The 18805-nt window shown below is 40.4% G+C and overlaps 1 protein-coding gene across 1 annotated transcript in view; it reads left to right on the forward strand.

Moving 5' to 3' along the window:
- GALNT10 (polypeptide N-acetylgalactosaminyltransferase 10) overlaps positions 1–18805 on the forward strand; it is a 74545-nt gene that overhangs the window by 37851 nt on the left and 17889 nt on the right. The window contains exons 5-7 of the mRNA XM_054976025.1: positions 1528–1713; positions 9562–9745; positions 10484–10601. Of these exons, the coding sequence (XP_054832000.1) occupies positions 1528–1713; positions 9562–9745; positions 10484–10601 (488 nt within the window). The remainder of the gene's footprint in view (positions 1–1527; positions 1714–9561; positions 9746–10483; positions 10602–18805) is intronic.

Raw genomic sequence — 18805 nt, forward strand, 5'->3', positions numbered from 1 at the left:
TCATTACGCATCCAAATTGTTTTTGAAAGGGCTGAACAATTTATTCCCACCAATAAGAGTGGTGGTACCTCAATGGTCTCTTCCCCTAGTGTTGACCAAACTTATGTCCAAACTTTTTGAACCCTTAGCTACCTGCTCCTTGAATTTCCTTTCTTTTAAGGTGGCATTTTTGATTGCCATCACATCTGCCAGAAGGGTAGGTGAATTGGCGGCTCTGTCGTGTGATCCCCCTACTTGAGTATCCACCCTGATAAAGTGGTCCTCAGGACAAAGGTAGAATTTTTACCCAAAGTTGTGTCCAAGTTTCATTTGTCGCAAGAAATTTCTTTACCTGTATTTTTCAAAGATCATTCTTCAGATGCTGAGAGATCCCTTCATACCTTGGATGTTCGTAGGGCTCTCTTGTTTTATCTGGATAGGGTAAAGCCCTTTAGGAAAGATTCTCACCTGTTTATTTGCTTTGCGGGCCCAAAAAAGGGGATGGGAACCAATCCTCAGACTGTGGCTCAGTGGGTAGTGCAAGCTATTTTGTTAAGTTACAAATATGCGAACTTACCTTGTCCGTTGGAGATACATGCTCACTCCACTAGGTCGCAAGCAGCTTCGGCAGTGCTCCTGAGAGGTGTCCCTCTACAAGATATCTGCAAGGCGGCGACCTGGGCGTCTGCGGACACTTTCGTCAAACATTATGCCCTAGATGTGCTGGACAGGAAGGAAACGATAGTGGGCACAGCAGTCCTACAATCAATCTTCCTGTGAAGAGACATTTATACCTCCACCCAGGTATTTAGCTATATAATCTCCCATGTGGGACTGCACAGGAAGACCGCAGATGAAAAACAGTATTTCATACCTGTAACTGTTGTTCATCTAGGTCTTCCGTGCAGGCACACATACCCTCCCTCCTTCCCCGCTAATTCTCTTGGTACTTACCTTGTAGTCGGCGGCGAAAGAAGATCTGAGGGTACGTTGGGGGCGCCCTGCCTCTTAGGAGCCGTTTTTTGGCGGGAAAAGACGGCCGCGCATGCGCGCTAGGAGGCAGGGGCGCCCCCTAGTGGCTTTGAACTGTAAAAATCTCTGAAGTCGGCAGGCCTGCGCGTGCGCAGTCCCATGTGGGACTGCCACAGGAAGACCGCAGATGAACAACAGTTACAGGTATGAAACACTGTTTTTCTCATAGTAGAAAGTCCAATGGAGTTATGCATTTTGTGTAATTCTGACCATGCTACTGAATATAGGCTTCCTATTCAAGCATGTAAAGTGATTTTACAGATGTTGCTAATGTTCCTGGTATTTTTCAGATTTCAGATCCTTTTTCATTTTTTCCCGTTAGTTTTATTTCTGATCTTTTTACTTTTAGTCCTTTTATCATCTTATACACAAGTAATTACAACATTTCCAAAATCTATAAAAATATAAATCTTTTGGAATGTAACTGAAATGTTGTTCCATGTTCTGAAAACATGATTCTACATCTTGGGAAGTAATCTGGAACTGGTTGATAAACCTTTTACCTCTTTCATGCAGAACATCTGAAAAAGCGCTTGGAGGACTATATGGCACAGTTTCCCAAAGTGCGGATTCTCCGAACCAAGAAAAGAGAAGGGTTGATAAGAACTCGGATGTTTGGGGCTTCTGTAGCAATAGGAGATGTTATTACCTTCTTGGATTCCCATTGTGAGGCCAATGTGAACTGGTTGCCTCCTCTGTTAGGTAATGATGCAATTTCAAATTTGTGTATCAGTCTGACAAACAAAGTTAACAGATGTTGCTGTACTGCTTATGATATTTTCAGGTAGTATACCTTGAAATCATCCACAAAATAGCCTTGGTTCATCATTAAATCAGTGAAACAGGGCTGCATATAAATTAAAGGAAGGCTTCTGTATGCCTGCATAACTTTCCTTCCGTCACTCCAAAAAAGAAGGTAAAACCCACCAGCCTCCAAAATAGAGTGCTCACACGTATGCAAGTGCAAGTCCTCATTTTGCCTAATGACTGTTAGGCCAAAAACTGCTTTTCTTCAGCCAAGGAGGAAAGGGACTGAAGTATCGATACATCTCTAAGGAAGAGAATTGTGAACTCTGCTTGAAAAAAAACTACTTTTCAAGCTTCTTCAAATTTCAGAGGCTTCTCCTTTCTCCTCAGATTGAGGTGGTAAGAGAAGTTTTGTCAGTCAGTTTTTTGTTATGGCCCACGAGCCATAGAGAAGCAGAAAAAACAAGAAGAAAACAGTTAAATAAATACCACAAATACTGTTTCCACATGTCATTGGTCTACTATATGTCATTTGTCTACTATGTGGAAATACTATTTCCACATATGTCATTGGTCTATAATCTAATGAAAAATTTTCAAATAAATTATACATAAGACGACATCTCTGCCTATATTTTCACTGCATAAGAGAAGTGTTGAAAGCAATGAGACACTTCATGAAAAAGTCTGATAGAGAGAGATTTCATGTGGGTTCTCAAGACAGAGCTTTCAGGGCAGGTTCATGGAGGAAAAAGCAAGAAGATACATTTTGAACATGTTAAAGTTCTTTATATTAAGTTGTATCATTGGTCTGTCTAGGACAATATTGCTTGCTCTGACTGGCGGCAGCTCTTCAGGGTCTTCTTAATAACCTCTTTAAAAAAAATTATTAGCACAAAACGAGGGGAAACCCAATCAGAAGAAGAAGGGAAAAAAGAAAACAGTTTTTATATGTATCTATAAAAGATTTCCAGATATCTAAAAATAAGTCTAATATGCAATTGCTTTATCACTTTATGGCCAAGGAAGGGGCCTTTTACCTTTACTGTTTCTGAAACCTTGCCCCCCCCAACCCAGAACAGGAGTGCTATACAATGCTTTGACACTCCAGTTGTAGACTGACTAGTGCCCTGAACAGGATTACTCCTATGGGGCAGGGGGAAATACACTGCTGTAAAAAGAAAAAAAGAGTCTTGGAGTTTATTGTGGCACACAGTTTCATGAGCCAGGGCCCATTTCATCCAGTGTGATCTGATGCGCAAAAGTTTATGCCATAATAAATTTGTTAGCCTTTCTCCTGAAACTGAGGTGGCAAAATAGAAGGACTTAACAGTATCTGAGTATTAAGCAGATGAGACAAAACCATCCAGTTCACTGCTCTTAATTATTTACCAGAAATGCTTGCTATGTCTAACGTTTTGTCACTTGAACCTAAAGATGTTAACTATTTACATTCATCTACAACAAAATCAGAGTAGTATTCCTATAATTTCTCAATTTAAACTCTGTAGATGGTGCTTTTGAAGTGGTTTTTTACTTTGTTTCTACCTTTTATCTCATGGAGAAACTAATAAAAGAATTGTGATATGTAGTGATGCCTATTATGGTTATTTGATAACCTTGATATCTCCTTGATCCATGTTCAAATAAACATAAGACAATACCTTTGGCTGGTTTTTCTTGGTAGTAGGGTGGTAGAGTAGAGCATGATTAAGACATGCAAAATCCTTATTGGTATGTTAATGTTGCTCATCATCCAAACTATATACCATTCTTGAGCAAAATGCTGTATAGCCTGATTTGAACCAGAGAAAGTTGTACAGAGATTCCTTGCAGCTCACTTAATCTCTTATATCATGCTTCCTTTTTTCTCCCCTGCAGTTAGACAAAGGTGGTACAGTAGCTAAAACCCATGAAGTTGTGATAGCTGGTCGTTTATGTGAGGCAGAGCAGCTGAGGTGACTGCTATGATTGCTCTGAGACTGCTGCATCATTGGGGCCCCACAAGTCCATACTGGTTCTTTTCTTAGATCAGCATTCCTCTTACCCTTTTTCTGAACTACTATGGAAATTAGATTTCTTCTTGTGTTAGATAAATTAATCCCTTTCCTTTTCTTAATATATGAACCATATTTAATATTTGAAATGGTATATGCAGGTCCTCTGTGCCAGTCAAAGAGATGTAGCTCTAATCCTCCAAGCAATTTGTCTTCAGCGTTTTCATTTTTTTATTCCAACAGACTGTGAATTAGTGATACACTTCCCAGCCAAACATCAGAAAGCTGGTTTTCATTGTTTCTCCTCTCCTTCCTCTGTACATGTTACTGACTATAATATAGATGAGAATCTGATGGCTTGGGCTTTTTTCAGGTTCAGAAAATTTATGTACAGTACTCATTTTGCATATAGTTGTTTCTGTTTTTTTGGATGGCTGCGTTTTGAGTGCTTGCCTGTGTATCTGTTGAAGAATTATGGTATAAGAACAATGGGCTTCTAAATTAACCAAGATCAGTTATTAATCAAACACACAGACCTAGTAACAGGCATTATTTTGTTTGAGGAATTCTGCTGCAAATTTTTTAAAAATGGCTCATTGTTAATGAGCCTGTAATTTGTCCAGTTTGTGAAACTCTGTTTGGCTTTTATGTTAGCTTTCTAAGGTCCTGAACTTTACAACAAAATTAGTCCAAAAGCATGTGCAATATTTATAACAAGTAATCCTACTATATAATTCCATTAGCGTCTTTCCGATGACGCACATTTATGCTGGTGCGCATGTGTGGGCGCACCAGGATAAAAGGGCGCCATGGAATGATGCCTCCGGAGGGTGCTGCTAGCGGTGGAGGGCAGGGTGAGTTGGCCAGGCCCGCTCCCGCTGGGCTCTGTAGCCGAGGAGGAGGAGGGTGGTGGCGGCGTGGGAAGGGCGGCACGCCTGCAAGTCCCCGGGGAACGCCAGCCACCCTGCGAGGCCCGCTGGAGCCGCAGCACACCACTCTCCACGGACCCAGGGCGAGGGGGCGCGAACAATCCACCCGCCACCATGGGAGTCCTGCTGGAGCTGGAGATGTGGTGGGAAGAGCGAACCTACTCTGTCCACACCCCACCTGCCAGCCCTCCCCAGACCCCCCTGCCTCTCCACCCTCCCCAGCCCCCCTCTTGCCACTCCACCTGCCAATCCTCCCCAGACCCCTCCTGCCTCTGAGCCCTCCCCAGACCCCCCTTGTCCCTCCACCTGCCAATCCTCCCCAGACCCCTCCTGCCTCTGACCCCTTCCCAGACCCCCTCTTGCCCCTCCACCTGCCAATCCTCCCCAGACCCCTCCTGCCTCTCAGCCCTCCCCAGACCCTCCTTGCCCCTCCACCTGTCAGTCCTCTCCAGACCCCTCCTGCCTCTCAGCCCTCCCCAGACCCCTCTTGCCCCTCCACCTGCAAGCCCTCCCCAGAACCCTCCTGCCTCTGAGCCCTCCCCAGACCCCCCTTGCCCCTCCACATGCCAATCCTCCCGAGACCCCACTTGACCCTCAGCTCTCCCCAACCCCCCTAACTGCCAATCCTCCCCAGACCCCTCCTGCCTCTCAGCTCTCCCCAGACCTCCCCTTGCTCCTCCACCTGCCATCCCTCCCCAGACCCCCCCCCCCGCCAGCCCTCCTCATCCCCAGCTCTCTAGAGCCCATTTAATTTATTTGCACAATGGGCTTTGTTTCTAGTTTGTTACAATTAAGTTTAAGTAGTAAAGTTACCTTCTTTACCTGTAAGAAAGACTCACTTTTTTCTACATGTGCCATCAAAAAAAAGGGGGGGGGGGAGCGGACTTACATGTGCATACAAGTTAACAGTTGTGTACAGTAAACAAAAAAAGCCTGCAGGGTAAACGTTTTTTAGGGGGATTGACTTACTTTCAGTGTTGTCTTTCTTTGGAATAAATATGGTGGTATATAAATGAAGTCCTGGATGTTTAGGAATACACTAGTCTTATGTTCATGCATTCCATCTGTTAAGATACGTTTGAGGGGGGAAACAGATGTTTTTTAAAATTTTGCCACGATATATTATGCTATTTTGAATTGTTTCCTGCCTAAATTTAGCTCTGATCTTGAAAACACATTAGAATCAAATAGCATATTAACTTATTGAACTACTTGTGAACTTGTACAAAAGATAAATTACTGTTTCACTGTTTTAACTTGCCCACCATTGCCACCATGTGTGACTTGCCCACTATTGCCACTATTTGGCCGACTCACATCTGGTTGCAGTGTCAGGCAAGTAGCACATGGTGGTAGTTTCAGTATTATAACAGTTAAAAATGATTGTTTTCTTTACCCCTTTACATTTCTGTGAGGATTTCATGTTTTCAATGAAGAGCATTTTTCACCCTGATTCCAAATTTTACTCTTCTTTGTCCTGCATTGCTGAAGAAAGTTATTCTTGAGGACAAGGAAAAAAATAGGCACATAACAGACCCTTGCAATAGAAAGGGGCATTCCATTCCTGCCAGTTAAAAGGTTAACAAAAAGAAGAGAAAATGTCGGCATTCTTTCTGCTAGCCTTCTTCTAACCTGCCCTCAGGCTGCACCTGTTGGAGCCTTACAATTAAGAGCTTTTCCTAAATAACAAAGGGAAACAATTAGCTCCGTGGACAGATAGCTATGAGTTATCTAAAGTTCCAGGCTGAATGGCTCCTTCAAGTCTGGAAAATGTGAAAAGGTTCAAAGGAAGCCTGCAAACGGGGCTAGAATGACCCCGTTTTCCAAAATTGCAATACAGTTCAATTTGAGCTTTTCAAAGTAGCTATGGGGCAGAAGGGAAGCTCTGATAGAGTGCAACAGAGGGAAACAATCAGCTCAGTGGACAGATGGCTAGGGATCATCTAAAATTCTGGCTGAATGGCTCCTTCAAGTCTGGAAAATGTGAAGAGGTTCAGAGAATGCTTACAAACATTCCCAGGCTTGGCTGGCAGGGGGCTAGAATGACCTCATTTTCCAATATTGCAATACATTTCAATTTGAGCTTTTCCATGTGGCTATGAACATAAGGGAAACTTTGAGAAAGCTCAAACATAGGACTTTTACCTGCTCCCACTATATACACAACAATTCAGGTTGTAAACAGTGGTTTCCTTGGGGGTCATTGCAACTTCCAATTCCAAAAGTAGTGTAAAACCCTCAAAGCCAAAAGTGTGATATTTTTGCACGACAAATGTCTATGGATATAAATTATGGAGATAAATTTTACTTTTTACTATTTGCTCTACCTTCCTATAAAATGATAATAGGTGTTGGGCCATCTATTTACATGGAAACAGTGCTAAAATCATTTTTCAATATTAGTTGGGGTCAATAGAACCACCATTTACAATTATGCAAAGTACTTTCACTTTCAAGCCAAGTCTATTGGGAGCCAGAATGACCCCCTTTACAGTTTTGATGAACCTCAAACTTAAAAAGGAAAGGAAGTGTGGAGGGAAGAGAGGGACTTCAGGACATTGGAGTTCATTGAGGAGAAAGCATAACGGGAGTGTGGTGTTTGTAGAAAGTTTTAATTGGGTAAACCAATTTTTTTTCAATGACTTCTGGAGTCAAAATAACCCCCATTTCCTTGGGAGGGTTAAAATGAGGGTTAAGTATCCAGCTGTATATGGAGCAAGCGAAACAGTCACCAGTGGTATTTAAGGGGGTAAGATGTTTTAAATGGTAGCCAGATAGTAGATTGTTACATAGAACAGAAAATAACCTTTGGATCACCAATAATTAAAGTTCTTTCAAGACACTTCAATATATGTTCATTTCTTTGCTGGCAGCCAGCAAATATACTTCTTTAGATGCGCAAATTTTCAGTAATTTTATATACGTATGCCCTAGAACAATGAACCTAAATAATTTGGCTAGATATTTCAAAATCTGAAATGTGTTATTGCCACCCCCCATTTTATAGCCTTCATTGCCCTCTTAAGGGTGCCAAATTATAGTGCTAGTAAAGCCATAACTGACATAATTCCTCTGTGCATGTGTTAAAGGTACAACATTCCTGTTAGGATCTGTATCAGTGAGATTCTTTGCCGACTGATTCATTATCCATATTTCCCTTTCAAAATTTCTGCTCCTTTGCTTCCCTCCTTCATAAGATATGCTCCCAGTCCATTGCCTATCCCACAAAGCTTTCTGCCTGTCAGAAATGTACAGGCAAATCTCTGTGTGGGGTTTTGCCCCAGTCGTGGTTTTTCCTTGTCTCCTTTCTTCAACTTCATATTGCCGCTTGAGGTCTGTGTTTTTTGAGGTTTCTTGCGGTCTGTTTTTTCAGTCAATTATCTACTTTGCTCTTCATTCTTTATTCTCCATTGCACTCTTCTGCCTTCTTTCCTGCACCCATAGCACATCTTGCCAAGCCAAAGTTTCTCCACAGCCCCATTAGGATAATTACATTTCTTTTCCTTATCCAAGCTGAACTAAGCTGGACTGCCACATTCTGAGAATTCTGATCCTTGAGCAGTTGGAATGTTCTTCAGTTAACATATCTGCTTGGGAAACTGATGCCACAGGTGTCACTGTCAGAAGTGCTGTTGGTCAGCCCACCTCTTCAGGTGGCCCATCTGGCATCAACCAGAGCCCAGGCTTTTTTCATTTAAAAAAAAAAAATATTTCAAATTTGTATTCCGCCCTCCCCACGAGCAGGCTCAGGGTAGATAACAACATATTAAAAATACAATTAAAAATTCATGTTCATTAAAAACAACACATTTAAAACAGGATGGTGGACAGCCTTCACAGGGAGGGTTAAGATTTATACACCCCCTTTTTTTTCCCAGGCCGGTGGAGGCCCAGCCTCAGCCATATGCCTGGTGGAACCACTCTGTCTTGCAGGCCTGGCAAAAAGATATTAGGTCCTGCCAGGCCCTGATTTCAGCAGACAGAGCATTCCACCAGGTGGGAGCCAGGACTGAAAAGGCCCTGGCTCTAGTCGAGGCTAGGCGGGCCTCCTTGGGGCCAGGGGCCACCAACAGCTGTTTGTCCCCTGATCGGAGTGTCCTGTGGGGAATATATGGGGAGAGACGGTCCTGTAGATATGCTGGTCCCAGTCCGCACAGGACCTTATAGGTCAATGCCATTGTGGCCCCAGCTCTGTGGATTGGGCTCCCTGAGGAGGAGAGAAGAGCCTCACCGTGGAGATCTTCAGGAGGTGCTGCGAGGCTTGCTTGTTTGCTTCAGTTTTTGAGGGAGTGTGAATGGAAGGCATATTTTAAGAGGGAGGAGGAAAATATTTGGGAGCTGTTGTTTTATTTTGGCTTTAACTGTAAATATTTTTAATCTACTGTTGTAAGTCACCTTGAACTACAAGGAAAGGCAGGCTAAAATATTTAAATAAATAAACAAATAAATAAATAAATACAAGTAGATGGCATAGAGTTGTCAACAAAAACACCTTTGCCTGAACATATGAACAAGTTCAAATATGGCTAGGTAGAAAGTAAATGCTTCTCAAAAGAGAATGTTTGGCTCTTGACAAACAGTTATCATAATTAAATGCTTTTTTTACACAGTTGCTTTAGAAGAAAAAGAAAATTGTGATGCAAAGCAAAAGTCATATTCACAAACGAGAAGATGTTTTATATTGGAAGGCAGGGTATTGAATTTCAAAAAAAACTGCATGTTTTGTGGTAACAAGATGAAGTTGAATATAGTTATTCTACAGCAGTTCTAAGTGCTGCCTTTACACTGTGCTGAACTGTACTATACTGTAGAGTCATTCTTTGGCACAGATGAAAAGGAGAAAGTATAAATTTAACACGTTTCTCTGTGCTTCACAGACCGCATTGCTCGAAACCGCAAGACTATTGTTTGTCCAATGATTGATGTAATAGACCATGACCACTTTGGCTATGAAACACAAGCTGGAGATGCAATGAGAGGAGCATTTGACTGGGAGATGTATTACAAGCGGATTCCAATTCCTCCCGAATTACAGAAACCTGACCCCAGTGACCCTTTTGAGTAAGTTTGGGAAACAATGCAGCAGTAGGTATCTAACAAGCTAGGCTGTTACGGAGCTGGTAGGCTCCTGGCTTTCGACCAGATGGAAACTACCCTTTGGTTCCATGTAGGTAATTGTTCATTTCTAGAGATATGACTTCTCCTGAAACATCTTTTTACAAACCTAGTGGAAGGTTAACACTATTACAATATGTGGCATATAATGTAGCTTATTGCTGGGGTCAGAGAAATGTAATTTAGTGCTCTGGTACTGAGCCAAGCAATAACATTGTAAGTTACTCTATATTGATGGCTGTTGTGGGTTTTCCGGGCTGTATTGCCGTGGTCTTGGCATTGTAGTTCCTGACGTTTCGCCAGCAGCTGTGGCTGGCATCTTCAGAGGTGTAGCACCAAAAGACAGAGATTTCTCAGTGTCAGGAACTACAATGCCAAGACCACGGCAACACAGCCCGGAAAACCCACAACAGCCATCGTTCTCCGGCCGTGAAAGCCTTCGACAATACATTACTCTATATTGCTACAGAAAGGTTATTGAATAATTTTAATGAATTTTAATTATTGCTGTACTGTACAAAAACAACTTTCTGGTATGCAACAATTTTTGCTGTTGCTTTTCCTGGGTCAGAATGCTGCATCGTTCAGTTGAAGGCCAGCTATTCAAGTATTAGTGCAGTAATTGCTCCTCTGGAAATGTTCTTTGTTAACATGCTTGTAATATGGAGTGTGATTTTCTTTAAGGTCACCTGTAATGGCTGGAGGACTGTTTGCAGTGGACAGAAGGTGGTTCTGGGAGCTGGGAGGATATGATGCAGGTCTGGAAATATGGGGAGGAGAACAGTATGAAATATCATTTAAGGTGAGCTACATTCTCTTCAAATTGCTTTAGAGTAAGATAGACATGAAATGTCAATTTAGTCCTTCCTTGATTTTTTATGTGTATAAAATAAAATTGTAAATAATTAGGAAGGCTTCTGTAGAATTTCTTACAATGAACATTGTGTAAAGAAAACAAAGCTTGTTGGTCCAGGGCAATCAGCAGAATCAGAGTATGAAAGTCCCAGTCTTAAAAGAACACCCCTGAACACTGCATTGGTAGTATTTTCCCCAGATAAGCCCTAGATCAGACCAGGAAAAACAAGCCTCTTGTCTTTACTGGACATGTACCTGAGAGTCACCTCTGTGGGCTCTCCACAAAATTTACAAAGGAAGCTGCACCAAACCAGTCTGGGCTCTGGTCTATATTGAAGCCAAAGATCAAAGATACACCACACAATTATGAAGAATATTTTAATATTAATGTGCATAAAAAGATTATATATTGGAAAGCATGAAAAAGAATAAATAAAACAGTAAAGTTCTGAGACTAACACTATATATACCAGGCAGAGTCTCTTGCTATTTTAAGCTTTGATGGTAGCTGTTAGAAATAACACAGCATTCTTAGTCAGCATCAAAGTTTCTAGATCCAAGGCATCAAGTCAAATCGTAATCCAAGAGTGAGAACTAAGGCAGGCCTTAAGGGCCTCAGAGAGATGCCAAAATAAGACAAGCCAAGAACAAGTACCAACTTTGCCAATTTATTCCCAGGTGCCTAGCAACCTGGAGAGATTTCACTAACCAATCAGTGCCCCGCAATTAGATGTGAGGTAGGTGTTTGGTAGTTACGCCAAGCCCACATAGCATTACTCTTAGCATGTAACATCTTCTCTTGGAAACCGCAGCTGGGTCAGCTTATTTGGTTGGAATGTTTAGTCTTGGAGGCTTCAGCAAGTGCACTTGCTCTGCAAAACATGTTTCTGTGGATTCAGTCTTGCAATGGCTGTGCTTACCCACAAATCATACAGTCTTTGGCCTAGCAGGCCTTTCCTTTACACACTATACTATCATTAACTGAAGTACAATCAAGAATAAGAAGCTATTGACAGGTTACAAGAAAACCCCTGATTACTGACCTCTAATATGGTGCCTGATACGTATTAATTTGTGTCTGTGTAAATAGTACAGAAGTGGCTTAGAGTATAAGCTACATAGATTTTAAACAAAACTGACCATAGCAGAAATCTACAAACTTCAGAGAGGTGGGAGTGGGGTGCACAAGCACACAAAATTGTAGGAGTATAATGACTGACAGGGAGGAGCTTACCCTCTGGGTGATGCAGATTAACTGAGAGTTCCAGCTAATCAAATGCCAGATAACAAAGCTTGTTGTGTACTCAAGTGTATATAACATCACTCCAGTGCAAAGAGATTCCACATCTAGATAACCAGGATAAATGCAAATCTGAGACTTTTGGTACACTCCTCTAAGTGGTGTTAAATTAATAAATAAATTTGATACTTAAGTTAAAATATTTGCTAAGTGGTCCCTTTTAGCAATGCTTTTGTATAAGTTTGCCTTCACTTTAGAAATCTTCTGGTAGATTATTAGCATAGTAGGTCCTATGTCCACCTGAATAAACCACACTGCCTCAGCCAGAATAAAGTAGATACGAACAAAGAACAGAGTGGATAATACAACCTTTTCAAAGTGGTTATAATTTTGTACTCAGTTCCACCCAAGGAGTTTTCTAAATTTGAACTACTTGATGTTGTAAGGACTCATCAAATAGCATTCATTTAGCAATTAAAACACAGCAAATAACACTTTCTTCCCATTGTTTTATCTACACAAAGCTTTTCTTGTTTCCCTTTTGAGATTCCTTTACAGTTGTTCCATTTATCGTTTGTGCTATTGTACGTAAAGGAACAGTGTAATAATATAATTCTCTGCAGGAGGTAGAATCCACATTCATTTTTTCCAACTTGGACATTTTCTGAAACGGTGGTTTCCAAGAGTGATGACAGTAACTATGCAAGCTCTTTATCTTTGAAATCCTGCAGCAGACACTCATTGCTTGATTGCAGAAAATAAGACTACTTCATTCATCTGCCTACTTACTCATTCTGAAATATAATGTTTTATTCCAGACTAAAGATGATAATTTATGATGGGTTAAATTCACTCTAATTAATCCTAGCAAAGGAGACCTTTCTTTCATGTATTGTATGACAGAAAATTATGTTTAACTGAAAGAGACTCAGTGTATTTTCAGAAATTAAGATAAATTGATGCATTCATGTGTAGCTGACAAATTTCATTATTTTGTTGAAACTGTAAGAATAAAAGGTCTATTCATAGCAAAAGAAGAAAAACAATTTATGAAGCAATGAACCTTCACAGTCAAAAACTACATATAAAAAGATGCTGGGATCATATTGGTAATGGAGTATAAGACCTTGGGCATCTTCAAAATAATCCAAATAAGTGGGAAATGTTTTTCATACTTTAAGTTTGAATTCTATTTTCATTAATCTGTTGCAGATGGCACTTTAACTAGGTAATCAGCTTGGCATAAAAATGTAATAAAGGGAAAGTCATTCGTTTCTAGCAGTTTCAGGAGAGAGATTAATTTATAAACAGAGGCTCACTGTGAGTTGCATTAATTATTGCATTTAGATTGAGGAAACTTCAAACTTTGAGGAAGTGTACACACAATCAAGGTTTCACTTCCACATAATCAAGGTTTTGCTTCCTTATTTAATCATTAGTGCATGTGTGCATGGCAAGAGGAAATCCAAGTGTCTTGTTTTATGTATCTTATAGGAAGGATATGCTTCTACACATGGATTACATTATCATGGAGTGTTTTTGATAGCCTTCTGTAGATGAGAATAAAATAATCTGTTCACTGGTTGAACTTTTACTTTGTGCTGGTTGTTAATCAGGCCAGTTTTCTTCAAGTAGACTTCAAAAATGTACAATTTGGCTTAAATTTGATAGAAAAATTAATTGAACTAACTACTGTGAGGATTTTTTTTAGAGGTTCAGATTTGTTTTGTTTTTTCATGTTAAATCACATTGGATTTTGCAGTATTCCTCTTTAGTTTAGTTTAGTCCTTTATTTTGATGTGTCCCTTATTTTGATGTACGTATATTGTTACTTGGGCACCCTTAGCTATTGTATTCAATGTTTCTACTGTGCACAAGGCAAGAAGTTGGTGTTATCCCACAAAGTCCCAAAATGATCAGGGAGTGCCTGTATGTGCAAGCTTGCCTACAGCTTCAGAAGCCCATCTCCAGGTTCCTACCCTTTGCCAAATAACATCGGTGGGAGCTAAGAGCATAGGTAGCGGTTTGTAGAACTTTCTTTAAAAAAGAAGCCGGTCAACACCCTTATAAATTTAGTCTTCTGGATGCAAAAAACATTTTTTTTAAATTTCCCTTCCACATGTGTATACTAGCTCATTAAAACAATAGTTACATTGGTTTACTTCTAAGTAGAGCCCTCCTTCAGCCTGGTAGCATAATCCAAAAGCTTTGGTTATGCAGACAAAATGCCTTTTTCGGTGCAGACTTCTACCTGCTGAGACAAGAGGCAGATTTCTGTTTTGGCACACTTTCCTCAGTATACATGCATCTTTTTTTAAAAAAATGTTTTTCATATACCCTGATTTGGGCAGACTTTGCCACTGGGTGGGTTCCAGGCAAATAGAGTGAGGTCATAGAAGTGAATCTTATCTACCTAGCAGACCTTGTCTACCCAATATGTTCTTCAGCTCACATAGGCAGGGGTGGGTGGTATACACAAACATGCACACACTTTTTCTCATGTAAAAGTAACAGGGGGAAAGCAGTTCTGACCATTTCTCCTGTTTGATACAGTTCTTTATACCACATTGCATTTTATTACATACAGATTCCTTTGATCCTCAGCAGCAGTTTTGTGAGATAGCTGGGGAAAGAAGAACATAGAAAGATTTAGTTCCACAAGTTGTAGCCAACCCACTATTTTTTAAATAATGAGTTGGATTGGAGTAGAGTGAATTTACTGTTTTGATGGAGTGAATTTGCCTTTAACTGTGATGCATTTTATTGTTTATAAAGTGCCTAGATTTTAATTCAAAGTAAGGCAGCATTAATAAAAAAGAAATGTTACCTGTGGCTTGAAGATATCTTCAAGTACTTTTCTCAGCTTTCATGACTTTCATCAAGTAAATCATTTCCTTTGTAAATAATTAATGGTCAAATAGGAATGCTCCCTTTCCATGTGGAAGAATAAAAATATGGATATCTATCAAATCCAAATGGTACTGAAATCTGGAATAATCACAGCAGGAAATCCGAGACCTTGACATCTTGATAATCATCTTTGTTATTGCTTAAGTATATCTATAATGATAGTTTACAAGACAAATAATACAGTTAGACTGTACTGAAACATCAAATGTAGTTTGGAGAAGTGATTCAGGTTTGTATCTCTTAACACTTCAGTTGTAATAATTGTTTATATCCATTTTTTCATTTCATTCCTGTGCACCCGTCATTTGCAACCATTGTTAGTTTTTTCTGTTTGCAGAGAATCTTTCCTTAAAAATCAGAACATTAGTCTTGATTAGGCTTGATGCTGATGGAGTATGACTTCTCTCCCTCACTCCTCCCACTACAACCCAAATACTGTCACAAATCTTGCTTCTAGGAAAAGGAGAATTTCCCAGGAACAGCATGGGTGAGGTCTGCCACAGGAGAGAGGGGTGGAGAAGTTGATGAAAAGTGCCCTTCTGCCATCCATAGAAATCCTTTGTTAAATCCAAGCCACTATCTGCAAAGGCTACACATCTCTTGCATGCAAACGAAGCAAACCTAGTTGCTTTGCACAGGCATGGTCACATCAGTACTTCATTAAGCCTGAGAATTTCTAAATACAAAACAGTAATTAAGAAATTTAGAAACATTATTCTCCTCTCCTCCATTTTATCCTCACAAAAACCCTGTGAAGTAGGTTTGGTTAAGATTGTGTGACTGGCCCCCAGTCACCCATCGCAGAGTGGGGATTCAAACCTAATTCTCCCAGATCCTAATCCAACTCTCTAACCCCTACACCATGCTGGCTGTATCTTTCTAATCACATCCATCCTTTTCATGCATAGTTGATGATCTAGCCTGTCTCAAGGGTCTAAACTGTGCAGGTAAGAGTACAGATGCTGTCATCCACAGAACCAGATTGGTCAGAGAAATAAGGCTGTGTCACACTCTACAGGCTAGCATCTTTCTTAGCTATTTGATGCTTTGGTGCCACTGTTGAATGTCCAGACTTTGTATGTAAACTGGCAGCTTAGACTGAACTCTGTCAATTCCATCTGGCATAAATAAAGTACAAAATATAGTGGACATTGAGCATGGCTGCTTCCTTCTACTTATTCATTTGTACTCCTTGTTCCTTCACATTAATTTACTTCATACCAGCAGCCTGCTATTTTTGCTGTATTTCCTGTTGGTACTTATTTATACTTTTCCTGTAGGAGGCTAACTTTGCTTCTGAATCTGACTCAAAGGCATCTTGCTGCTTTTATCTGGAAGAGTTGCCCTCCATGGTGCCTGCTTTTGTTCCAAAAGAAAAACAATAAGTGCAAATGATGTATCGTGCTGTCTAATGGCTACTTTCAATGGCCCAAGATATAACAGTTTTAAAGTAGGGACAGTCAAGTCAATAGAATAGAATGCATGATCTCCCAGATAAGTCTTATGATACATAGTTGGTTTTACTCACAATTGATCTTATAACATTACAATATTCTTCCTAGACCATTTTATGATTATGTTCTTCCTGCCATACATGCATGGGCACAGATTTTTAAAATGAGAGATGATCATTGTATGTCGTAGAAAACCTAGTTTTCATCTGGTTAGGGAAGATTATTTAATGTGGAGTCAAAATAAACTCTATTCCTTGTAGAAGAAAGAGTCTCTTATGCCTACTGTTCCAGCTATACAATTTTCCCTGCCCCTAAATACTTATATTCTCCAAACCCTTTAAATTTGAACTGAGATTGGATCTAGGACTTAATATGTATGAAGGCAACGTTTTATGTACTTCTTAACACTAGCCTTTGTGACTCAGAAGTAGATTTGAAAGGCTGGTAATCCAGTACTGTGAAAATCCTGGACATCAAGATCAAAGAGATCTATGCCCCAATTTAGCCATAAACTGATTTGTCTTTGCAGAGTTACTCCTTTCCTGTTTAAAAGAAGAAAAAAGCTAGCAACAGCATGGTTTTGAGATACAATAATAATAATAACATTCCATTTATATACCGCCCTTCAGAACAACTTAACATCCTCTCAGAGCAGCTTACAAAGAATGTTATTATCCCCACAACAATCACCCTGCGAGGTAGGTGGGGCTCAGAGCGCTCCTAGAACCTGTGACTGATCCAAGGTCAGCTGGCTTCAAGTGGAGGAGGGAGGAATCAAACCCGCTGCTCTTAACCACTACACCAAACTGGCTCTCTGTTGTCACTGCATGGAAAAGGAGATACAGTCTTGATTTAAAATGCAGCAGTCAGTGTAGTCTTCCAGAAGGAGAAATCTTTAACTCCATGTGTCTGCTGCTTATTACTTCAGGAACTTCCTTCCAGATGTTTGATTTTTTTTCCTTTGGCTCTGAACATACCTTCCTTTGTTTCTAATCCATAAGATGTTCCCTTTCTACTGTCCTCTTTTTTTAAAGATGAGAACTGATAATTTCCTTTATTCAGTTTGTAGTGAACTCTGTCACTACAGAAATGAGTTACTAATAAAATAAATCAAAGCAGCAGTGAAAATGATTAGGAAACCTGGTTTTGAAATTAGATTTATATTCACATGACAAATCACAAATTAAAAGCATGAGGAAAATTTTAAAGACACAGAAAAGAACTAGTTATGTGTCAAGGGAACAATATTTGCAGTACATCGGTATAGAATTCAGTCTGTTAATAAGCAGTGAATAGACAGGTGAGTATTGTGTGTTCAGAAAAGAAATTGTTTTTCGTATTCATTTAACAATTATTTTGTAATATCTAAACTTAAAGGTACTCTTCTGAGATTGTAGACTAACACATTCCATTACATGACGTCAGAGTTATTACTACTACTATTTGTCTAGATACTAAGGATTTTACACAATGTTTTTTGTCATGCCATGATTCTAGTCTCACCTAATTTTAATTAGATCAAGAATTGGAGTTTATTTGCAAAAGAACATTCATGTAGCTAAAGCAAAGTGTATGTTCACCTTTGTTCTTCTGTGCAGTTCTATATTGGGACTTCTTTAAAGCTCCATTAGGGGCCGCTTCTCTCCGAGCACATAAGCCCCATTTTCCCACCTAAATGGTTACTGTGCCCTGAGAGAGGAGTGGCTCCTTCTGTCAGTTCTCTCTTAGGCGCCGCGAGGAGAGGGCTTCATCTTCTGAGCTCTGTGTGTTTCTCTGCATTTACTTCTGTTTTTCTGGACTTTAGGCTTCTGACTGACCGTGGACTTTGGCTTTCTGACTTCATCTCTGGTTTGTGGCTTCAACTTGCTTTTCGGCAATGTCTGAACGGACCTTGTTTAGGAGGTGCTCCTCAGGTGGGTCAAAAATGACCACACCAACAGTCATGAATTGTGTCTGGGGGAAGGCCATAATGTCTCTGTTTGCAAATATCGGCAAAAGTTCATCCCCAAGGCCAGAAATGAAAGAGCTCTCAACTCAAGGCCACACTTTGGGAAAGAGTCTTACTAGCTCTGAATCTCTGGCAGCTGCAAAGGGGCGTTTTTCCAGGGTCAGGTTGTCAACCTCATTGAGGTCAATGTCAATGTCAGATCTGAGGGCCTCCATTGGATCCGAGGTCCTTGTTGGAACCACCTGCTAAAAAGCTGCACAAATCCAAACACTCGGGGAAGGATCATGCAAAAGATGCAGCTCGGAGTTGACAGCCTGCTCCTGAGGCTGGAGATGCTAGTATCTCCAAGAACTTCCTCCCTGCACCAATATTCACTGGATTGATTACATTCTGACCTGAAACTGGATCCGTTCCTATCACCGGACCAACCTCTGGATCTGAGCAACAAAACAGCACCACATGGATCGAAGCAGCACCAGACATCCAGACCTCCTGCTTATCATCGTTCAGAATCAAAAGTGGGTTCCAGATTGGATCCAAGAACCTCCCTTCAGCATTGATTAGATTCAAGAGCCTCTTCATTGATCACATCAGGTATG

The sequence above is a fragment of the Eublepharis macularius genome, chromosome 4 (genome assembly GCF_028583425.1).
Source record: "Eublepharis macularius isolate TG4126 chromosome 4, MPM_Emac_v1.0, whole genome shotgun sequence".
NCBI classification, from domain to species: Eukaryota; Metazoa; Chordata; class Lepidosauria; order Squamata; family Eublepharidae; genus Eublepharis; species Eublepharis macularius.